This window comes from Esox lucius, chromosome 20, assembly GCF_011004845.1.
Source record: "Esox lucius isolate fEsoLuc1 chromosome 20, fEsoLuc1.pri, whole genome shotgun sequence".
Taxonomy (NCBI): Eukaryota; Metazoa; Chordata; class Actinopteri; order Esociformes; family Esocidae; genus Esox; species Esox lucius.
This window is the reverse complement of record NC_047588.1, coordinates 30,490,803-30,515,111: the sequence shown is the minus strand read 5'-3', so window position 1 is coordinate 30,515,111 and position 24,309 is coordinate 30,490,803. Positions and strand designations below refer to the sequence as shown.

At 44.3% G+C, this 24,309-nt stretch overlaps 2 protein-coding genes across 2 annotated transcripts; both read right to left on the bottom strand.

The window, feature by feature from the left end:
• Positions 1-7,903: 7,903 nt before the first annotated feature.
• Positions 7,904-18,403, bottom strand: cdh17 (cadherin 17, LI cadherin (liver-intestine)). The gene is made up of 19 exons (XM_029115470.2): positions 18,313-18,403; positions 16,521-16,593; positions 16,002-16,091; positions 15,720-15,857; positions 14,199-14,334; positions 13,766-13,924; positions 13,368-13,520; positions 11,984-12,183; positions 11,726-11,857; positions 11,464-11,614; positions 10,972-11,172; positions 10,790-10,866; positions 10,492-10,680; positions 10,043-10,287; positions 9,795-9,931; positions 9,233-9,451; positions 9,027-9,137; positions 8,822-8,938; positions 7,904-8,485 (listed from the first exon to the last, which is right to left on the bottom strand). Exons 2-19 carry the CDS (start codon positions 16,569-16,571, stop codon positions 8,397-8,399), a joined length of 2,595 nt encoding a protein of 864 aa, XP_028971303.2. The 5' UTR covers positions 16,572-16,593; positions 18,313-18,403; the 3' UTR covers positions 7,904-8,396.
• Positions 18,404-19,689: 1,286 nt separating this feature from the next.
• gem (GTP binding protein overexpressed in skeletal muscle) lies at positions 19,690-22,108 on the bottom strand. Its single transcript, XM_010884725.5, has 4 exons — positions 21,411-22,108; positions 21,122-21,198; positions 20,595-20,799; positions 19,690-20,463 (listed from the first exon to the last, which is right to left on the bottom strand). Exons 1-4 carry the CDS (start codon positions 21,760-21,762, stop codon positions 20,180-20,182), a joined length of 918 nt encoding a protein of 305 aa, XP_010883027.2. The 5' UTR covers positions 21,763-22,108; the 3' UTR covers positions 19,690-20,179.
• Between the last annotated feature and the right edge of the window lie 2,201 nt (positions 22,109-24,309).

Genomic DNA, 24,309 nt, shown 5'->3' with positions numbered 1-24,309 from the left:
GTAAAAGTAAACATGTCCAGTAGCCAATACCTGCATATAGTTTATTATACAGTACAGGTTCGACCAATGGTTGGATGAGACCAGGCATATATGGGTTGGAGGGCAGTATTGTCCCCTTTTTCCAGAACGTTCCTACTGGGCTCCACATGGGAATCAGGAGTGGGGCCATGCAGTCTGAGAGAGACTGACTTACGGGAACCGTTGCTCCGTTCCGGGACACTCACGCATCACTCCTGCCTGGAGTGGAGAACTGGGTATTTCCTACAAATACACTTGAGGAAAGTGAACTTGTACTCCTTCATTACTAACAACACCAGCAGGAGGTAATTTTTATTGACTGGAGTTGCCTCGGTGAGCCCTGACACCCGCTGCTAGTACAGAACAACATCCTATTGTAAACAAGTGGATGTTCTGTCGTGTCAGTGTGCGTGGGCCTGTCCCTCATGGGACGAGTCACATCCTGTTCTTCCCCAGTGGAACAGGGACACAGTGGAGGAGGGTCTTTCTGGGATGTTACAATGTCGTCCCATGACTCAACTATAATGCTGCTCTGCACACGCAAACACCAACCTAGCTATACAAAATGAAAATGTCAGAATATATTTTTCACTAATCGTAACCAATACGCAAAAATTATACTGGGTAGATTATGCTGTGATTCACCATCCATCTCCTTTCACTATACATTCAGTCGTGACCTTAAGTGCACTTTCCTTATTGCTCACAATTGTCTCTAAAAATAAGTGAACATTTCCCAGTGTATTCGGTGTTCACAATTCTTTATTTCACTGTTTTTGTGTTCTCCCTGATTGTAAGTGTGCATCTGAACTGCTGTTTCCAAACCTCTCCACTGGTTTTCAATGGGATTTAAATCTGGACTCAGAACAGTTCAGAACAGTCCAGTGTTTTGTCTTGAACTATTCCTGAGTGCTTTTTGAAGTGTGTCTGAGGTCATTGTCCTGCTGGAAGACTCATGACTTTTGACAGGAACCCAGCTTTCTGACACAACACTGTGATCCAAATTGTCTTGTTATTCTCCTGATTTCATGATGCTAGACACATTCAAGACAAATTGCAGTTTCTGGTCTTCTTTCTTTGCTCCATTCTCATTCTGCTTCACACAGTTATGCAAACTAGTTGTATAAGTTATGTTTATTTTGAAGGCATGAGGGTCATTACAAAAAGTCCATGGGGCTCAGAGCATAGAGTTGGAAGGAACTGCTTGATCTGGTTGCACTTTAGTGACCCCTTGTGCTAGGTGGGCATCTGCAAGTGCAATCACAGTTCTTACCTGAGGAATGTGCCACATCTTGTGCGTTGGCAGGCGAAAATGTCCTGTAAACAGAACAGCTTGGCAATGTGTGTATCATAGGACGTGTCTCGGCCTACGACTTCCTGGCCCTACTTGGTAATAAAACGAAAAGGATCATATCAACCACCAAGCTTTTATTTAAAACTGAATATATTCTTCTTTATTTTCTATGGTATCTTTCTCTGTCACAGTGCGTTGCCTATTTAATAATGAACTCTGAGGTTGTGATACATAAGGTCATACATAAAGTGTGAATTCAGATATTGCAATGCATATCCAGACAGTATCCACACACAGTGTGCCTCCGAGCATGTTGGCTCTGTTTTCAACAGTGCATATTAAGCATCTCTTCACACATACCTACAGTAAATGAAGGGTGATTGAAATCAGTAGGCGAGGGTTCAGCTGCATCATTGAAATCGTCCTCATTTTGGACACTACCAGGGAGTTGTTCCTAGCCACTGTACATTGACTCTTGTTGTTTGCTTTTCAGGGTTTTAGGCTGGGCATGTGTACAAGCACTTTGTGACTCCTGCTGTAAGTTAAGACTTGATGGCAGCATACTGACAGTGCTCAGGATTCTTGTCCACATGATGCATATTGTCTCACCCTCAGCCAGGGAGGTTGTAAAGATATTGGACAGGACTACCTTACCTTGTAACACTCTGGAGAGTCCTGGGTTGGTGGCCTGGAAACACAGTTGAAATCACCGGCCGGTGTATGTGCTATTGTCCTCGGTTGGGTCCATCTGGCGCTGTGATAATCAGAATGGATTGGCAGGAGACGCTTTAAAGGAGTGACGTTACAAATCTAGGAGGGGAGAAAACAAATATCTCTTTCATGATTGATATTCTGCTGACGTTCCACTACTGACAGTTGCTGTAGCACAGATGTGTTTTTGAGAAGCTGGTTTAGACACTAGCCCCCTTACACAGATGAAAAGTCCTTGGTTAATTCTAATCACATCATCCTAGTGAAACCCAATGCAGACGAACAAATGTACCATCCCGTCTAAACACGCTGAAACGTCAACAATATGACAATAATATTTCTATGCTGAATGCAATGCAAAGAAAAAGTGTGTCTTGTCTTGGCCCAAATGTCCCAGGGTGTCTTTTCAGTGCACACTGTCTGCCAGTACCTGCCGTCCGTGTCATTACCATGAATTGCTCTGGCAGTGTCATGTTCAAGTACTGTTACATGTAAAGGAGATTTTACAGATGCTGGTTTGCTAAGCTTTGGCTGTGTGTTGTGCTTTTGCTCCTGGAAAGGGAGAGATTCACTCCACCACTTCAGTGAGAGGGTTCAGACAATAAACAGAACCCATGTAACATAAAGACAAAGGAAAAGTATAGGCAGTACAGACAGTGTTAAAATACATCCAGTTCCTCATAAAAACAGCTATAAAAGGTTTGTGTCATTTGTGTCTTGCTAAACCGAGTATCAGTGTTGGTGTATGTTAGTGTTGCACATAAGGATGGTTAGAGGACATAACCGAGAGGAAATGTTCAAGCATAGATGTTTTCATTGAAGGCATCTGCCATTTTAAGTGGTTGGAACTTCACATTGTTGTCTGATCCCTCCTGAAGATTGGCGTGGTCATAGGTCCACAAGGCAAATGGACTTTTCAACTACATTCACATGCAGGCTTTACAGGTTTAGAAGCCAGGCCTGCTGTAATTCCAAGCATTTTGTTTGTATAGTAACTGGATTATAGCTCCCATCCAGACATTTTGAATATACTACTGTATATACACCTGTCAACTCCTTTACATGCATATGTTACATCAATTTAAAACTGTGCTTTCCTGAGATGGCTATTAGAAGGTCATTGCCACTATTTAAAATACAATCCTGTAGGACTTATTGGCAGAGACCTGCTGATGGCTTTGTTGTTCACGTGTTCACAACTCAAATGGCTTCATCGGCAGGGAGTATCAGCAAAATTTCCTCACTTCCTGATTTGCCATTGGTATACTAGTTTGTACACATTTGTTATCAATCCTGTGGGAACCTGAGGCCTAAACTTCACCTAGCTCTAATGCCTACACCTAACTACTATTGCCTAAACCACAAAGTGAGCCCAATTCTAAACCTATGCCCAATTGCCTAACCATAACATAAACATAAACATAAACTTAACCTCAATAATGTAATAACTTTTAAGCCTAAACTGAACCCTAATGCCTAGAAACTTGCCCTAACGCCCCACTAACACTAACCTGAATCCTTTTAATTATAACACTATGCTCAATTGAAAATTTGCCTCTAAACCTAACTGTTCAGTTAAAATACCATTTTGCCTAGTGGGGACCAGCCACTATCTTTGTGTGTCTTTGGGTCCCCACGTGTACATGTAGATGTGAAGCTCTCTCATACGTGCACACACAAACAAGCGAATAAACACGCGCTCACATGTGCATAAATATCCTCTAAGGGCCTGCCTGAGGACATGTGTTGTGTGGGTCAGAGGTCAGTCGATGGTCAGATGGTCGTGAGAAGCTACACTTTGAGTAACAACAGCAATCCTAACATGGATTTTCCCTTCTGTTTCTCTCACACTGTAACAAGTGTGTTTGGGTCTGTTGTTGTGGAACGTGTTGCCTGGTTACGGGAACAGAGAAGACCCAGAAGTAAACAAGGCTGATTCAGAGATTCACTCTGAGCTCTGAAAGCTAAACTTCACTCTGTTTCTCTGTCCAGACACACGCATTCCCACATACATTTACTAAGCTATCTAAATGGAGACACCACAGTTCACTGCCCTTAAGAAAATTAAGGGCAGTGCTAATCCTAACCCTAAACTTAAATATTTTTCTAACCTTAACCTAACCATAATCTTAACCTCCATAACCTAACAGTTATGATAAAAATGTGCCAAGTCTTAATGCTTAACACTAACACTAAGCTTAACCGGTAGTCCAACTTCTACCCACAACCCCAATTGTAACTTTTGCCCTAAACACTTACGTAAAAAAACAAATTCATTCCGAATTAAAACCAAAAACATTGCTTACATTGTCCCAGCACTTTTGAAAATGTTCATTCTTCCCTCAGTCTCTAACTCATTTTCTTCATCAGACACGACTCATTCTTCAGTTCTATTAAAAGCAAACTTACATTGCAAATCTCTTACACAATGTATTTCAAGGTGCTTAAAATGCAATAATAAAAGTTCAAATGAATAACGCAATGCAAATATGATATCAGGATAGAAATTAACACAAATTAAGAGATCATAAGCCAAAACAAATACGAAGAAATTGTAAAATAATGGCCAAATAGTGGAGCCACTTAACCAGTGATCTTGTCTGCTGTTTCTGGGGACTACCAGCTCAGTACGATGTTGTGTGATGGGTTGTCAGACACCTGTTTATACACATTTTAGATTACATTTTAAAAAGAAATTCAAAACTTCTCGCCCAACCTCGACCACAGTAACCGCTTACTGGCATTCAATGTGTGACATGTGAATTCCCATGTTTCTGGAAATGTGTTTCACAGACTGTATTGTCCCCGAGCACATGTAGTTCAAACCCTCAGACGGCTGTTGCTCTGCTGCATGTTCCCACACATGGGTGAATCAGAGAAAGAAGAGAGCGTTAGCGGGAGGCGGCCTCATTGTCCTGAGTTGAAGTCGACCACAATGCTTTCATTCCCTCAGCACTTTAGGAAAATGCTTTCATTCTTCAATCTCTCTCTCTCGTTCCTTCCATCGGACGTGACTCATCCTTCAGCTCCAATAAATTCCACATTTCTATTGCACATTATATTTTACCCTGTGTATTCCAAGGTGCCTAAACAAATACAATAATAAAAGATGAGAAATACAACCGTAAGTATAATATCAGGATCAACATTAATACAAATTACAAGATCTCAATCATGAAAATGTATGAAACAATGGTAAAATAATGAGTAAAATAAAAGTATGACGGTGTATTGTTGGGAGTTGTTGCAGAGACAAGGACATACAATTATTAAATTAGATATAATGGTGCTGCTGAGGCAAAAGCGGTTTGGAAATACACTGCTCAAATGTTTTTATGGAACTTGGAATCATTACAGTATAACACCCTGTCAATTAAACCTCAGGGAAATCAATCAGTCCAGTTAGGAAGCATAAGCAATTGTGAATCACTGTCACCTATTTTGGGGCAACAGGTGCACTGGAGTGGTAACAGCAAGACAACCACAAAAAAGGGACCCTGCCGTCCTGACCACTGGGTTACCTTGACATCTAGTCCACTGGGCTACCCTGACGTCTTGTCCACTGGACTACCCTGCCGTCCTGACCACTGGGTTACCTTGACATCTAGCCCACTGGGCTTCCCTGCCGTCCTGACCACTGGGCTTCCCTGCCGTCCTGACCACTGGGCTTCCCTGCCGTCCTGACCACTGGGCTTCCCTGCCGTCCTGACCACTGGGCTTCCCTGCCGTCTTGACCACTGGGCTTCCCTGACAACTATCTATCAGTACCAGCATTAACGTTTTCAACAATTTGAGCCCAACAATTTGCTGGTTCACCTCTTTTCCTTCCTTGGACCACTTTTGATAGGTACTGACCACTGCAGACCAGGAAAACCTCACAAGGGCTGCAGTTTTGGAGATGCTTTGACCCAGTTGTCTAGCCATTACAATTTGGCCCTTGCCAAAGTCTTTCAGATTCTTACACTTGTCCATTTTCCCTGCTTCTAACACATCAACTTTGAGGACAGAATGTCCACTTGCTGCCTAATATATCCCACCCACTAACGAGATTATCAGTGTTATTCACTTCACCTGTCAGTGGTCATAATGGTATGGCTGATTGGTGTATATTACTGCCATACTTGTTATATCTAAATGTTCAAATACTACCCACATTGCTGCTATATCAATAATAAAACCCAGATTGCTGCTAGTGTACAGAATTATGTATATTGTTGCTTTATTTTATTATTTTCTGTCTAGCTATATTTTTGCTTATATGCACTTCTTCTTAACTCTCACGGTGTAGTTGTCGGGTGCCATGTCACAAGAATGTAATTGTGCAGGATGACGCTGTGTTGTTTGGTTCATTTGACAAATAATCCTTGAAACCATGGAACAGAAACTGAAAAAGGTAACTGAAAGGGTTAATATCCAAGAGAAAAAATATCCAATCAGAAATTTTCTTTGGTAGTATCTTGGTAGAAACTATCTAGCTGTGCTCAATGCTCATTGGCTAGGCCCTTAGGCTTTAAAATGAAGTCCCCAACCAACTTCACTGACATAGAGCGGCATTTTGGAATGACAGTAGAATCAACCAATCACAGATTGTCTTGTAATAGGTGGGACAATTGTAATACTCAAGGCCTTCTAGAGTGTTTAAGTATATGTCACTAATTCGGAGCTGTAGCGAGCTTATCTTGTTTTCTCACGCTTGAGCCCTCTAGATCCTAGCTCGCTGGTTAGCTTTTTGCAGTGAGTGTACAGTGAGGGGAAAAATTATTTGATCCCCTGCTGATTTTGTACGTTTGCCCACTGACAAAGAAATGATCAGTCTATAATTTTAATTGTAGGTTGATTTGGACAGTGAGAGACAGAATAACAAGAAAAAAATATGTAATTTTGAATACAATGTGTAAAACATTATGTCAACTTTAGATCACTGGTTGTCTGTTTAAAACAAAGGTAGTGATGTTGCAGTAGGAAGTACTGGGTACCTGACATTTCTTGTTGTGGTTTTTTTATTGGTGTATACTGGACATCAAATACAGAGCAACTTTTTTCTCTCTGACAGCATATACTGTCCTTGGTCTTGTAACAATGTGAGTCGTTGTGTGGTTGAATTTATTCCGCCACAATTTGAGTGACTGTTTTGGCAAATGTTTCTTTGAAACGACACAACCATATTTTCTTCTAACGTGGTTCCTGCTATTGATATTGGCAACCGATGTGGAGCCTAGGTTCGCTGCTTCTGAGACACAGCTGAGGCACGGTTTAGGACGGTTAGAATTGCTTCTCCTACATAGGTCTGCAAAAGAAAGGTCTTAAGTCATGCTCTGTATACACAGACATTCGAGTTCTCCATATGTATGACATCAGATCTTTTCTGTTAATGAGGGCCTAGCTCCAGTTTGCCACTGTACTTGAGTGCAGTGGAAGAAGCGTGCAGGCAGGATCTTTGCTGACCCCAGCCCAAGGATGTTCACCACTGTCCCACTGTTTCTGTGGCAGTGTGATGGCAGGCAAGGTCAGCTATTACCGAAACAATCCTGCAAATCTTTTCCCATTCTGTGGCCTTTAGCAACTGGCAATATTTACCTCATAAAGCTACCTCCAAAATATCCTGCACTATACTGCTCCCAAAAACACTACACTGCTGCATATCCTGGATCAGTGGATCTGTTCATGAACTGTAAATTAATGTGTAAGATTTACTCATGGCTCATATCACATGGTCTTATATGCTGACCACCCATTGTAAATTATTTTGTCAACTTTGTGTCGATTTTGTGTATTCTGTCCCTAAAGCAGCAACATTACATCAACTTCATCAACTGACATACACACCCGCGTATTTCCGTCTCAGTCCAAAGCGTCATTTGAAAAATAATGTGAATAGCAGTAGGTCCAGATAGTTCCTTTATTCAGATATAAACTTTCAGATATAAACACCCCTCAATGAAACACCCTTTTGTACACACTCAGACATTCTCCAAACAAATGTACACAATTCACAGTAGGTGTGCCTAATGTTAATGCACAGGGGTAAACAGGGATTATTGAAAGTGGTGGAATCCTCCAAATGTAGCCTTTGGTCTGCACCTATATCAGTACATCGAAAACATAATTAAGACGATAAAGAAACCTCACAAATAAGGCTAACATTGAGCAATTGTCCGACATTTCTAAGCAACAATCTAAACAACTATAAGAAGCATAGCAGGCAGTCTACGTTGTACAATACTAAGAGGGAATAAGTTATTTAGTTGAATATGATTATTACCAGACCATGTTGTTTATGCAGATATGCTGACCACCAATCAAAAGTAAATATCATTTTTAAAAATACCAATAAAATAACAATCTAGATAGATACATGTTATCTAATGTGTTCCTAGAGGATAGCGTCAGTGTCTCCAACATGCAGGGCTTTCTTCTGGTCCTCCTTTTTCATACGATAGAATACGATGATTAGCATCAACGCTGAAAAGGAAGTCACATCAACAGTTAGTAACAGTCAATAATTCAGTAAGTTAGAAGTAAAATATCTCATAATTGTGTAACTAAGTCTTTCCAAGAGGTAAAAATACCAACAACTAAAATCGATCACAAATACAACTTGTTTGTAAAAAGCTAGACAAGATTTTGTTTTACTGCAGTATCAATTCATTTCTCGTTTGTAAGGGAGCTCTTTAGTTATTTGATTTTAACATTCCACCTTATTAATGTGCTGCCCATGATAGCGTTAGTATACACCCTGTGACTGCACTAGTGAGCATCAGGGGACAGAACTAGTGAACAGCAAAGCCGGTAACTTACCGATGAATCCCAGAGTTCCACACAGGATGCCCAGTGTGCCGGGTACTCCTAACTTGCCTTCATGAGTGGACGGCTCGATTAAACAGTGTCCCAGATCTGTACAGTTACACACGCGCACTGTCGGGAGAGACAAATACACTTAGCTACACACTGATATGTTCAAACACACACACACACACACACACCCCTGGCTGTAACAACTCACCTTCTAACTTATTTTGGACACCCACGCCAGCGTTGTCTTTGACGCCGATGGAGAGGAGAAATGTCTTATCTTCACTGGGAGGTCTCTTCAGGGTCAGTTTAGCGGAGGTACCTATGAGAGAGAAAAGGCCACCTAAGATCAGCACGAGAGGACATGAAACGGGTGGTGACCCCTAAAGACGTGGTGTTCCAGTGCAATGTGTGTACCGTCCAGGGTGATTAGGTCCCAGTTGGGAGACTTCTTGGGCAGGCTGAAAGTGAAGGGTGCTCCGAAAGGGGCGGCGTCTGGGTCCTGGGCTGTCAGGATTAGAGGCTTGGGGTTTTTCACACAGACGAAGCCCTGGTTCTCTGTCAGCTTGGGGACGTTGTCATTCACATCCAGCAGCCTCACAGACACCACATGCTCTGAGGACTGGTCTGGATTGGCTGAGGGTGGAGAGGTTCAAGAACATGTCTAAAGAACCCTGTTCATTGTGGATATTTTATTTTCTCTAACTTCAAAAACTAACATTATGTGTGAGTCACTGAACGAATGTGATAAGTACATACAGCTCTGGAAAAAATTACATTTTGAGTGAGGTATGGAAGCATTTAGCAATTTGCAGTGGTCTCTTAATTTTAACCTTTCTGTTCCTCACTCAAAACCTTCCTTTTTGACTTTTTTTGAAAGGAAAGAAAAAGGTGCAGTGGTCTCTTAATTTCTTCCGGAGCTGTTTATCTACATGTACTGTATACTGTATAGATATACACACACGTGTGTATTCCTCACCTTTCTCAAAGGCGACAACATTAAAGTCGAAGGCCTCCACCTTCTCTCTGTCCAGAACGGCTTTAGCCTTTAGCTTTATCTCTCCTGTTGCAGGATCAATCTCTAGCCAACCATTAGTGTCTCCCTCCAACTTGAACCTAAAGTATACACACACGCACAAACACACACACACAGACAGTTACAGCACAACACAAAACACACAGCCATAACAAAAGCCCCGCCGCCAGTCGCACTCGTCGCGTGTTGACCTTATCTCGTTGCCCTCCGGGTCCTTGGCGTCCACTTTAAGCAGCGTCGCTCCCCCTGTGGTGTTCTCAAGAACGGCGACTTCAAGGATGTCCTGGTCAAACGCTGGAGGCTCGTCCACATTCACAATGGCCACCGACACGTGTGAGGAGGACGTGTTTCCGTATACTAGACCCTTTATCAGGGGCTCCGGGTTACGAGCATCAATCTGTAGATTGTAGGAGGATGACGTCTCATAGTCCAGAGGCTGGAGGGGGAGGGGGGGGGGGTGGGGGGGAGGGGGGGGTGACACAGAGACCTATGATGATTCCGGAGCAAAGTAGAAGCGTTTCTGAGGATTTCTTTCAGGGTTTGCTGGTGGAACTTTGCTTTAGTAGTGACCCCATACCTCGATCAGGGTCATCTTCATCACAAACCTGCGTCAAAAAACTGTCTTTGGTTATGAGGTTACCTTGGCAACAACCAGCCTGCCCTCCCCATTGCCGTCAGTCTCCATGGCGAAAACCTCGTCTTGGTTGCCGGTGGTGATGTGGAACTCGATGCGGGAGCTTCCCGTCCCGGGATCATCAGCATCCGTGGCCTTCACTGTGAGCAGGGTGTGGCCTACAGCCGTGTCCTCAGGCAAGCTGTGATGACCATACTACACACACACAGACCACGAGAGAGAGGGATACGGCATGAAAGGTCAGAGGTCAACGACCAGTACCGTCTGAAGTGTCACGGGGGGGGGGGGGGGGGGTCAGACTCACGTCATTTTTCTGGAAGATGGGGAGCTCATTGTTGATGTCGATGACCTTGACGAGGACCGTACACTCTGTGCTGAAAGCTGACAAAGACACAGGAATAACTGAGGAACCGTGAAAGAAAACGGGTGTCTTCGTCCTTCAGTCAGTGGGACCGAGGTGAAGTGGGTGTGTGTGTAAGTGTGTACCTGGGTCATTTACTCTGACAGTGAGTTGGTACTCGGCTGCGTCTTTGCGTCGGAGCACTTGCTTGGCCTTGATGCGACCGGTGATGCTATCAATGGAAAAGACGGAGGAGGGGGTTTGGGATACCAGCGAGTATTCCAGCATGGCGTTGAGCGTGTTAGGGTCATCGGCATCATGCACCAACAGATCCCCCACGGTACTTTCTGGAACCCAGAGGAGCCAATCACAGACGTTACATGATCAATGATACGCTGCATACGCCATACCTGGATGTTGCAACACATCGTAGCAACGCTACCCCAGACATTAGAACATATCCCCAGTACATAGTCCCAACACCGGACAGTTACCTTTCAAACTGTGCTGCTGGCTGACATCACACGTGGATACAGTAGTAAACACCTCAGGATCAATGAAATGTCCTAGCACACACACGCGCGCGCACACACGCACACACACACACGCACACACACAGACACAGACTTGGCAGTTACCTGCTGGTTCATTCTCCTGCAGCTCAAACACACTGAGTTCCTGATCACAGGCTGGGGCGTTGTCGTTCACATCCTCCACCACCACCTGCACCTCCATTGGAGGGTCTACCTCATTTCCGTAGGTGTCTTCAGCCAACACCACCACGATGTACTGGAACACACACACACACGCAGGCACGCGCACGCACGTGAACATTTTCAGGAAAACCCTCCATGGGCAGACGGTGACGACGGTTGTGGGTGACGTTGTGTAACTGATTACCATAGCCTTGTCCTCCCTGTCCAGCTCCTCCATCAGCAGAATGTTGCCTTCCTCTGTGACATTGAAGGGGAATTTCAGCTCCCGCTCTTTCTGCACCAGCCTGTAGAGGGCGCTGGGATCGTTGGACTGGACCTGCAGGTAGGCAGACAGCGGGCTTTATAATTGCGCTTCATACACAGCTTTCAGGGGGTTGTTTTAAGGTTAAGGAATGGTACAGCAACATTGATCCTTTGAGCCTGGTCCCGACCCCTGTCCTACCTTGGCGATTTCCATGGGGTACGGCCCCTTCAGCTGTTCTTTGACGATGATTGGACCGGGGTTAACCCACAGGTTCTGCTGAACTGCAATTTTAACCCTTGCGTTACCAATCAGAGCGCTCTCTGATGCCCCGCCCATGTCCTCCACACGCACGATCAGGGTGAAGTCTGGATCATCCAGAGGGTTCTGCCTCCGAGACTCTACAACCACAGAGGAAGACACAGGCCCATTCCCAGTCAGTCCACAGACACCAGAGAGGAAGACACAGGCCCATTCCCAGTCAGTCCACAGACACCACAGAGGAAGACACAGGCCCATTCCCAGTCAGTCCACAGACACCACAGAGGAAGACACAGGCCCATTCCCAGTCAGTCCACAAACACCACAGAGGAAGACACAGGCCCATTCCCAGTCAGTCCACAGACACCACAGAGGAAGACACAGGCCCATTCCCAGTCAGTCCACAGACACCACAGAGGAAGACACAGGCCCATTCCCAGTCAGTCCACAAACACCACAGAGGAAGACACAGGCCCATTCCCAGTCAGTCCACAGACACCACAGAGAAAGAGACCACTGAGCCCCATGTGTCCAATAATGATACATTTCCCATGTGTCTGCTGTCTTTCGAACTCTGGTCAAACACAGTTTACCAGCGGCTGACAGGGAGCCTAGCAGGCAGAACATCCAACCAGTAACCAGGAAGTCCCCATTCTCTCTTGGTGTAAAATGTGTAAAAAAACTCTATTAAATCCATTTTAGAATAGGGTCGTAACATAGCGAAGTGTAGAAAGAGTTAACAGGTCTGAATAGTTTACAAGTCAATCCACTGTACATGTGTGAAACAAGACAAATGTAAGCACCCTCCTCCTATTTTGACACGTAATATTTTCACCACTGGACACCAGTGGGATTCAAACATGAGGTCAGTGGTTAGAGGTCATGCTGATTAGGTCAAAAGCAACAGATGGGCTCATCATCAGCTGTTTGTATAAGAGCTTCTGCTCACCAGGCTTCTATCTCTCAATCAGCTTCAATCCCTCAATCAGTCTTTACTCCCCATCCACACATATCCTTTTCTATCTCTAACTCACTATATATCGCTCTCCATTCCATTCCCTTCTCTCTACCTCCATATATCTGCCTCTCTCTCATTCTCTCTCTCCATCTCTCCCTATTCACTGTTCCATCTCTCTACCCCCAGTCTCTCTCTCCTTCTCTCTCCATCCCTCTCTGGCATATTTCTTTCTCTCAGAGCATCTGTGTCCTGCCCTCTTTTTTCCATTTCTGACCTCTTTGCAGAATTTTTCTGTCCCACTCGTGTTTTCTCGATCCTCTCTGAATTTCAGTACAATGTAGTAAGTGCAGTGAGGGACCCACCTACCTGCCCTTAATACACAGCTGTAGAAGGGGTTGAGGTCATAGGGGATTTCCTGGACAGGTTTGCAGTACTCATCAAACTTGCTCTTCAGGGAATCACTGATGTCCCCTCCTCTGGAAGAAATAACACTGTCTCTGGCCTTCAGCAGGCGCTCTCCTGCCGGAACACACACACACACACACACGCAGCTTTAGTGGGACACATCGTGACGTACTCGATCTGATACTCAGCATGTGTTAATCGGATGCACGTTCATCCGGAGCATTAGATTGACATTTTGATAATCTGAGTTGGTGTGAGATTACAGATCCGAGACCATGGCCTAATTATCCATGTGTGTGCCCTCTAGGGGGTTCCAGAAAGGGGGGGGGGGGGGGGGGGGGTGAGTCTGTGTGTGTTACCATCAGTAGTAGTAGAGATCTGCCCTGTGTTGCCGTCCATCTGGAACAGCAGTACGTTGTCTCTGTTGGGGATCTGGGAGACCAGGGTGTATTTCAGCTGAGCATTGAGCGAATGAGGGTCATCCAGGTCAGTAGCAAATACACGCATGAATGGAACACCTGCAACACACACACACACACAGTTTATTTGGGGTTTGTTAGGGACCCAGGTCTTTCAAGCAGACTGTGAGTTGCGGCGCGGTGGACAAACGTTGCCTGGTCCTATCAATCCCGGTTCATGTTGTGTCATACTGATGGCCGAGTCAGGATTTATGACCGAGCTAGGATTATGGCAGAGTCAGGATTGATGGCAGAGTCAGGATGTGGTGTAAGCAGCATGGACCTATCCTACCTGTGGTCAACAACAGACAGACAGACACACAGACAGACAGACCTGCGGGGGTGTGTTCCTTGACGACGCCAGCGTAGTCTGTCTGGTTGAAATAGGGGGCGTGGTTGTTAATGTCCAACACGTTGATGGTGATGGTAAAAGGACCCTCCACTGGCTCTGAACCAACTAAAGCCTCCACCTACAACATAAAACAACAACACACAACAAAATAAACACTAAGGCCTCTACCTACATCATAAAACAACAACACACATCAAAATGAACACTAAGGCCTCTACCTACATCATAAAACAACAACACACAACAAAATGAACACTAAGGCCTCTACCTACATCATAAAACAACAACACACAACAAAATGAACACTAAGGCCTCTACCTACATCATAAAACAACAACACACATCAAAATGAACACTAAGGCCTCTACCTACATCATAAAACAACACACAACAAAATGAACACTAAGGCCTCCACCTACAACATAAAACAACAACACACAACAAAATGAACACTAAGGCCTCTACCTACATCATAAAACAACAACATGGGCAATCCAGCAGCATTAAGGCAATCCAGCACCTACTCTACTGCATGTTAAATTAATGGTGTGTGTGTGTGCACGCTTGTTTGACTATACTTAGTAGAAGTAGTGCAACCAAGTTTCCAAAAACTCAAATAAGAACAGAATGCAATTACGTGAAAATCATTTAATGCCTATATTTAATTGAAAATAGTTCACATCAAATGTTGAACCAGAGAAGTGTTACAAATTTGGAAAAATAAATGCTCATTTTGAATTTGATGCCATTTTTTAAACATTTGGGACAGGGGCATGTTCTGTGTTGCATCTCCTCTTCTTTTTTATCAACACTCTATAGGCATTTGGGAACTGAGGAGAACAATTGTTGTAGTTTGGAAAGTGAAATGTTCTACCATTCTTGCTTGATATAGGATTTCAGCTGCTCAACATTTCAGGGTGAACCCCTCCCCATCTTTACTTGTGAATGCTTTACTCTGGGATGCTCTTTTTATATCCAATCATGTTACAGACCTGTTGCCAATCAACCAAATTTGTTGTGAGATGTTCCACCATGTTCTTTTTTAACATTACACAACTTTTCCAGCCTTTCATTGCCCCGGCCCAGCTTTTTTGAAACATGTTGCTGGCATCAAATTCAAAGAGGGCATACATTTTTCAAGGAACAATAATACATTTCCGTTTCAACATTTGATATGTTGTCTTTGTACTATTTTCTATTGAATATGGGGTTTAAATGATTTACACATCTTTGCATTCTGTTTTTCTTTTCATTTTACACAGAGTCACAAATTACTTGGAAACGGGGTTGCAAGATATGGGAAATTCTGTGAAGTAAGAATATTTTGTCTGGCCATCACATATAAAAACAACTATTTTAGGCATCGAGTTCATGGTATGGTTTGGCATTAGAATTAGGTTAGATTTATGGTTAGAAGTTAAGGTCAGGTTCAGGGTGTTGGGCGTTCCTATTAGGGTAGATACGTACAACCACAGGAGCAGCGATATATGGTCTGTGTATTACCTGAATGGTGTGCGTGCGAGTGAGTCCCCAATCCAAGGCCTGGTCCAGGTAAAGCCAGCCGTCATCTGAGATGCTGATCTTTCCCTCTGTCTCCCCGGTCACGCTAAACCCATCAACACCGTCTTTGGAGGACTGAAACTGCAGACAGGGAGGCGGAGAAGGAGGAGGGAAAGGTTAAGAGGATGTTTGTGTGTACTGTATACGTGTGTCCGCCTGACTGGAGTCTTTGTGCTGTGTGCGGGGGGGGGTGGGGGGTAGGGGGGGGGGGGGCTCGTGTGTTACCTGGTAGATGGCGTAGGGTACCGGCGTCCCCTCCGGTACTTGTAGCACCTTGTCCTCCAGCGGTCCCTTCTCTAGGCCTTTCCCAACAGCCTGTCACAACAGATGGGAACACAAAACACCAGTGGTCCTCAACTCACACACTGGATCCAGTCCTATGCATGAACAAATCAGCTTGTTTCGGCCAGGTGTATCAGCGTTGGACTGTAGAGAATGGAGGTTACACCCTCAGGGAGAAACATCGTTCCCCACGCGGAAAGGGCAGTTATTCATTGACCCTTCACTGGAATCAGTCGACAGTTTGTGACCCTGTGGATTTGACCTTCATTTGATTTTCTGGTGTGCTAATGAGTCTCGGAGGACAGGAGCGGCACAGCGCCCAGCGGCACGTTTCCTTGCCGACCAAAAGCAAAGCTCTCACAGCAGAAACACTCGGGGACAGAGTCCTCAAACCGGTTTCGGTGTAGTAAGAATGCCTGAGAAATGAAACGGGAGTGTTCGTGGTGGGAGGAGTGAACTCACGGCATGGATGAGGAGGCAGATCAGCAGGAGGTGTAACAGTGGATGGGGCATGATGAGATTCAGTGACCAGACTCTGAGAGAAGGGGGAGGAACACAGGGGAAAAGCTTTAGAATACACAGAGAGACTCTGTAATAGGACTTTGTCATTGAGAAGTCATTTGTGTGTGTGTGTGTGTGTGTGTGTGTGTGTGTTGTTCACCAGTGGTGGAAAATAGTTTTACAGCACATTTTCTTAACTACAGGATCCAGAAGTACAATCTGTTACTGATTGACATCAAACAGGCCGTTCTCCAGTATGACTGTCTTTTCCATGGCTACGCTATCTCTGCGCCAGGCAGACTTTGAGCCGACAGGGAAGTTTTCATGTAGCCACACCGCCTGGCTACAAACTGAAGGTCAGTGCAGCCGTTTGGAGCCCCTCACTGGGAGTCTGAGGCCCTGATACCTGGAACGCCTGAAGGAACGAGGGGAATTATTCCCACTGAAGTTCACTGGACGGCCGCCACCCCTCCCCTTCCAGACACGATTACATCATTAGCGAAAGGTCACTGAGGTGTGCGTCCTCAGAGGTCAGAATAGCAGACAGTAAAAACAGCTTCACGATGTGTTTGTTACAGTTCAGCGATGCCTCCTGTCAGTCAGGGAGCCCTTCCTTGCCCAAACAGTTGTAGAGTCACACGAGGAAGAGAATAACCCCACCGGCAGCCTTATCGCCACTGACAATCGTTGATGCAAAAGGATTCAGCAAACAGACACATGCGCACGCACACACTTACATTTTAGAAGTACACCCTACATGAGACTGTGGACATGTCAGCTTTTGATTTCCACATCTCCCTGTCAAGCTGAAGTTCGTCTGAAACATTCTGCAGGACCACCATGATGGCCTAAACAGGATGTGCGTGTGGACAGCCTGTGTGTGTCGGTGTTCAACCTCTCCCCGTAGAGGGCGGACAGAGGTGAGGTACGACAGAGGTGAGGTACGTGTATTGAAACTGTGAAGGTGACTTTGAGCCTCGGTGCCGCCGACGACATTTGCTTCGCTGGCTTTAAGTACGTTATGCTCCACCTGACACTGACCTGTGTCACTGTCAATCTACACCTGCTAACCTTTTCCACTGCCTTAGCTCTGAAACACACACGGCTGTATTTCACCTGTGCGTCTCGGTCCCGCTGTCCCCTCTGGTTTCCACAGGGACTTGGTGAGGTCTCTCCTTGCCGAAGGAACGAAACAGTGGCCTTATCTAACCATGCACAACACATGTAGATCAGAAGACAGAAAAATATACATTCCCTGGGAAAACCCAAGGAAATACTCTGCTCTGAGCCTGTCTGCAATTACAGCAGATTCATCTCAAAATGTTTCAGACATTGAGTGAGGCCCGCTTTGAACCTCTCTGGAAGATCAAGTCTGAGTACACTTGTCTTTCCGCCCCTTAAACCAAACCAGACTGCCCAAGCACAGACCCCGTCTGTCGGACCCGGCATCTAGGTCTCAAGCCCCAGAGGCCCCAGGATGTTCAATAGCACAGGCTTTAAACCGCCATATACCGTATAGATCCTCACAAACCCACAAACACACCTTGGCCAACTGCCCACATACAGGCCCTGGCAAAGTCAATATTTCAGTCTCACACTACAACACGCTAACAAGACATTCTCCATTTAAAACAAACATAAGACTTCAATTCAGGCTTCAAATCATCACTGACGACAGAAACATATTGAGACAGAGGGAGAGAAAGACTGAGAAAGAAGGAGAGAAAGAGTGACAGAGGAAGGAGAAACGCACCTTGCTGCCTAGTTCTCCTTTTCCTTGGACTACAATGATTTCTTGCCGTCCCATCTAGCCTGGTCAAATGTTAACTCAATGTTAACATTCAACACTTTATTGAACCTAATCATTTGCTAATCACCCCACCCTTCCAATTGACCCAGCCAATAGAGAACCAGACAGACCAGAGTGGTAAGCATATCCAAGGGATGTAATAAATTAATATAATGCTTGAATTGTAACAGAACATTATATAGCTAGAAAAATCTGTAAGGGGGGGGTTACAAAGGACAGGAATTATTTCTTAATCATAGCACAGTTTGACCTTTGACTTTATGAGCTGCGTCCTTCCTTGCACTACCTAGTGTACTTTTTTGATGCTCGTCGGAGGATTACTGCGATGTAAAGTGGTCTTATCTATGTATCCTTATGGAGTCAGTGCCAACCTGGGTAGAACCACTTAGGCTATCTTTGTGTTTAATCACTTTCAGTATAAGTCCTAGGCTGATCCCTCTTAAAGACCTGGTTGATGTTATGATCACAGGATTCGAGCTGGGATATTTGGATCGATCAGATGTTCATTCCACCTGATTTGTGGCACAAAGAACTGTTTGACACATAGTGGGGTGAGTCAGTTCTTCTCGAGTCACTTCTATACTTGAGAAGAACTGACATGTTTTTTTTGAAGAGTTTGCAGTGCAAAATCAAGGTACAGGATAATTAGCTGAGATGTATGTAAACCTACAACCAAAAAAGGTTTTTTATAACCATGGTTCCCTGAAGGAGGGAATAGGGTAAGACATATTGGGCCAGGACGAAGTAACTGAGGGGGCTGTTAAAAAAGACGAGGGGGCTAATCTGTTTTTTGGCTATTTTTCGATACTGTAGGGTTTTTAAAACTTAAACTGGGTTTGGCAGAAAATACAACTGAGGGGGATAAGCCCACTCGTGGCGCTGGGTCTGTATTGGACAGACGCTCTTACCAATTACAAAACCTTAAAACAAAATGAAAACACACCTTTCAAGGCTGATGAGTGGTCATGTCCCACTGGAAGATAATAAGATCAGGTCATCCACATTGACCTGGTCAGCTCTTCTTCTGGGGCTATCTTCATGTCATGCCTTGTTTTCTCTTTGAACATAGCTGCCCAAGTGAAGCAGAATATGTAGGCTATCTTTTCACTTACTCCTGTCCCAGCCAAAGGGGACCAGTTCTAGACAACACACACACCCACTCACTCAAATGTGCAAAGACACACACACGCACACACACACCAGTTATCTATTAGGGGATTTTAACAGCTTATTCACAAGCTGAGTCATCTTTCCAAGGCATGTTTGTGCAAGTGATGTTTTTTGTGAGTCTTACAGGAAAAACTCAAGCAGTAAAATAAATGACATTAAGGACAATAAGGACTTTATTCCCTTTGTAAATACTGAGGTTTCAGTTAAAATGAAAACAACACAACATGGAAAAAACATAAACAAGATTAATACTGAATGTTGTCACATAACTGGACAGATAGGACAATGTACAAAACCACCCAGAAAGATCAAAAGGCTTAAGTTGCTTAAATAATGCACTTCAGAATGAAGGAAATTAAAGAGGGACGGCACAGACAGAGGAAAGTCAAAGGGATGGAGAACAAGAAAGAAATGAACAACTTTGATGACCCTAAAATTATTAGAGGACACCAATTGTTCAACAATCCACGCTTTTCCTTTTTACTCCATGGTCTCTTTCTATTGGACAAAGGCTGAGTGTCCAAATGCTTCACATCCTTTGGTTGATTCTCCAGACCATCACAGAGGCTGGAGGGGGGGGGGGGGGCAGCTTTGAGGGGTCAGTCTAATGTAGACTTCAGTGGGGTTGGTGTCATGGGTTTTAGAGCACTGAGAGGTCATGGCAGGATCTGGACTTCAGACGAAATGCAGCGTGGGTATTGTTCATGGCCACCATCTTGTTCAGGAAGCGTTTTGCCTTCTTGGGCAAGCTGTCGCGGCGAGTGTGTGAGTGTGTGCGTCTGCGGCGGTCATTGTTCTCCTTGGTGTCTCTTCGTAGTCGTAACTGCTGTACAATGCCGTGGAATGCCGGCCAGATGTTGTGTTGCATTGCCGCAGAAGTCTCGATGAACTTACAGTCAAACACAGCAGCACACGCACGGCCCTCTGGGAAGAAAGAAATACACGCACAGTCATAAAGCTGCCAATAAACTCATTAACAAACTGACTATCATAACCCATCCACAGCCCTCTTCAACACACACACACACACATCAAGCCTGTGCCTCTAGTCTCACCAGATATGGACACCTCTCGACGGCGGACCAGGTCACACTTGTTTCCCACCAGGATGATTGGTGTGTGTTGGGCGGGGCGGTGTTGGCGGATGGATATACGCAGCTCTGAGGCTCGCAGGAAGGAGGACCGGTCAGTTATAGAATAGACCAGCAGGTATGCATCACCTTCCTGAATACACTGGTCCTGAGAACATCCTAACTCATCCTTAAGGAAACACAGGTACACATGGTTATAGATGTGATACGTACACACTAGAGCACAGACATATCAACATCACATAACCAGGGGTCAGGGCTGGTACTAGAGTCCTCCACCTCACAGCCAAATATTTAATTGACCCCCTCTTGAACACACAGAGTGACATATTACATGCAACTGTATTTTTTGCAATTTAGAACATTTTGCCCTTCATACAATTCTACTAACTTGTCCATCAGACAGAGGAATTCAACATATTCTTCTGTCCGGCAAATTTGAATATACTAAAACACACATATCAACAAGTGACTGTATTAATGTCTCTAACCTCTGAATCCCAGGCGTCCAATAGAGTGACCATAGCTTTCTCTCCATCCACCATGATGGTCTGTTCACACACTTCATCTGAAACACAAACCCAGTAATTGGATTTGCAAACATTCACCAACAATATAACTTCATACCAGTATAATTTTTAAGACGCGTAAAAATATCCCCAAGTGGATGTTCCCCTATGCGTGCAATATGCACAAAAGCAATAGCCTAGCAAAATAAAAGTATCCACTAATCTATATAAAACATATTTTACTAATTAAGCACAATGCAATTATTTTTACCTGCGTACACCTCGTCACAGTCCATGCTGTCCACCGCTCCGGCGAAGATGCTGGCAATCGCGGTTTTACCAACTCCGCTGGCGCCCATCAATACCACGCGAAACGGGCTCGAGCTGCCCCTGGATTTTTCGGTAGATCCAGTAGAGATTATAGAGTCTGTTGAGTCTGAGGAGGACCAGCTATCGCGGCCCCCATCGGACTCCCCCGCAGAGTTCGTACAGGACTTGGATCGGGACATGCAGGTTTGAGGCGCGAAGCTGTCTGAGAAAAGGTGGCTACCGGTATCACATATGCTCCACCGATGGAGTTGGTGCTGCAGCCGCAGACTATGTCGTCGCATGCTCACCAGCATGATTAAATAATAAAATAATGCAAACAGGTTTTTATAAAACTTAAGGTCTGAAAAAACTGGGCTAAATAGAGAATGTTATTATTACTCTCATAGGTTTTCTCAGATACAGCATCCGGAATGGACTGACAAGGTACAACAGAATGTCGAAACAGAAAAAGGTTCATTAAACGAATGTCAGAAGTTGTCCCGCATCGGTGGAAGTCAAGCATCAGTGACGGAACACTGTAAAGCCAGGGAAATGGGAAAGGAAGCTCTTTGGTTGTTATTTTCTCTGACCACTGTGAACGCGAGTAATCCTAAGGCTAAGTCTGTCTGACTCTAATATTCTAATGACTTTGAGTCGGCGAAGGGTTTATAAAGAGGGGCTCGGCGCCAGGAGAAGGGTTCCGTGACGTCAATTGTCGCGTCCCCCTCCAACCGTGCATTATCGAGGGCTAGGGGCCAGTGGAGACTGGTGTCGACGGAGCCTGTGGAGATACACGTGTCCTTGTAGCAGGAAGACATGGGATATTCATAGGGTTTAGTGGACCTTTGTGTTCCCACCTCCACAGCAGTTAGACTTATAAAAATAACTTGTAGAAATAACAGGAATGAAAAAAATATTTTGTGTAAAATAAAAAGATAAAAATATGGCTCTAGGGTGGTCCCTGCCTCTGGTACACATACTACTGCATGGGTTCAAATCTGTCCCGCTGCTCTTTCAGCAAAAACTCTTACCTTTAATCTTTCATCACAAAATAAACATGAATGAATACAAAACATTACAAATAACAGAGTTCAGCGTGTCTGTGCGGAATGTTTTAAGAGGACTTAGTGTCAGTTTTATTTATTGTATTTTTTTTATAAAATTTTATTGTTCACCTGAGTTATACAATTCCACGATGTCATGGCTCTATGATGCATTATCCGTCTATTCAAGGCTAAAGATAACACCTCGCTAAGCGGCAGTTTTGAATATGCGGAGGTCATTAATCGACTTCACATGTCTTATGGGTCATGGTCGTCCTGGCCAACAAAAACAAACTTCACAAAAAAGTAACGGTAGAGCTTAGACTCTTCTAATCACTCGGGTGGTGCTGCTATGGAAACATGCCATATAAGGGAATGCTCTTGAGTGACAGGCAACAGTGCGTATTGCTGTAGGTAATGTATAGAGCATGAGAGTGCATTATGATGTATAGCCAGGGCTCCTAGAGTCCTGGCTGGACAGATAGATTTAGAGGCAGGCTTAATGCAATAGGCTTACGGAAGGCTTAGATGAGTGCTATTAATGAGATGAAACTCAGGGCCTGCAGTACGACGTGCCTGTTGTACGCATTGGCATCGCTTTGTCTTCCCCCAACAGTCAAGACTTTTCCAAAAGACATAGCACTGGCTACTCCACAGACATCAGTGGCACGGAGACATGGCGTGAGGACCGCTAGTTCAATACAGCAAAAAAACAAGAAACACCACACTAATAACATTAACTTAAATTCCATTAACTTAATCCAACCCAGACTCCCAAAAGCAAAAATGCTTGAACGTCTTTGGGTGAAATCCACCAGGAAACATTGGTGTTTGGTTCAGTCTCTCTAGATCATTTTGAGAGACTGGAGATGTTTCATATTTTGAAGTAATGACATTTCAGTCTAGCCAGATTGTTAAAAATCATTCTCAGCCTTTGTCAAGACTAATGTCTGGTGGGAGCCCTGGTCCCACCAAAAGGAAAGCTTTTCAAAATGGGGGCAGGACTACATCTGACAGATTTTCGTGAGCATGCTACCCAGCAAGACTTTTTAAGATGCAAAACAATTGCAGCTTCTGACGATTACTAGAAGAGCTGGACATCACTATGAATTCTGGTGTTTGTTTACAACAAGGACATGTAGGAGGCCCATATCTAACAGTGAAATGCCGAATCACTCATATTTGTGTTCTGTAAGGAAATTCACAATTTTGATGGCACAAGTGATATGCTGGTACCATAATCATAGACATACAGTATCTCACAAAAGTGAGTAAACCCCTCACATTTTTGTAAATATTTGATTATATCTTTTCATGTTACAACACTGAAGAAATGAAACTTTGCTACAATGTAAAGTAGTGAGTGTATAGCTTGTATAACAATGTCAATTTGCTGTCCCCTCAAAACAACACAACACACAGCCATTAATGTCTAAACCGCTGGCAACAAAAGTGAATTCACCCCTAAGTGAAAATTTCCAAATTGAGAAAAATAGAGCTGCAGTGAAATTTCCCTATAAGAATAATTCTATTCCTAAACATAACCAAGTCTGATAAAGAGAGGACTGGCCAAGTGTCCTCACATGGCATAATCTTCCTTGTTTTGCAATCAAAGTGAGGGCCGTCTTCACTAAGATAGTAAAACAGGAACACACACACACACCTCACACTTTGGCCCTCACAGCTAAAGAGCTCTTATCAACAATACGCAGTCTTTATTTTGAGGCACATTAGACTTATATTATTCTTTTGAAGAGTGTTGTGCTGTTGTCACTGTCGGAAGAGTTGAGGCCTCTCCAGGTCACAGCCAGAAGATTG

What these genes read in the sequence shown, in the direction of transcription:
- gem (XM_010884725.5), bottom strand. Translation starts at nt 21,762, where the DNA reads ATGCTGGTGAGCATGCGACGACATAGTCTGCGGCTGCAGCACCAACTC. An exon ending in TGGACGCCTGGGATTCAGAG is followed by an intron (nt 20,800 to 21,121) that starts GTTAGAGACATT and finishes TGTTTCCTTAAG; the next exon opens with GATGAGTTAGGATGTTCTCA. An exon ending in TCGAGAGGTGTCCATATCTG is followed by an intron (nt 20,464 to 20,594) that starts GTGAGACTAGAG and finishes CTTTCTTCCCAG; the next exon opens with AGGGCCGTGCGTGTGCTGCT.
- cdh17 (XM_029115470.2), bottom strand. Translation starts at nt 16,571, where the DNA reads ATGCCCCATCCACTGTTACACCTCCTGCTGATCTGCCTCCTCATCCAT. An exon ending in TACCCTACGCCATCTACCAG is followed by an intron (nt 15,858 to 16,001) that starts GTAACACACGAG and finishes CCCTGTCTGCAG; the next exon opens with TTTCAGTCCTCCAAAGACGG. An exon ending in GCAGGCTGGTTGTTGCCAAG is followed by an intron (nt 10,288 to 10,491) that starts GTAACCTCATAA and finishes CTCCCCCTCCAG; the next exon opens with CCTCTGGACTATGAGACGTC.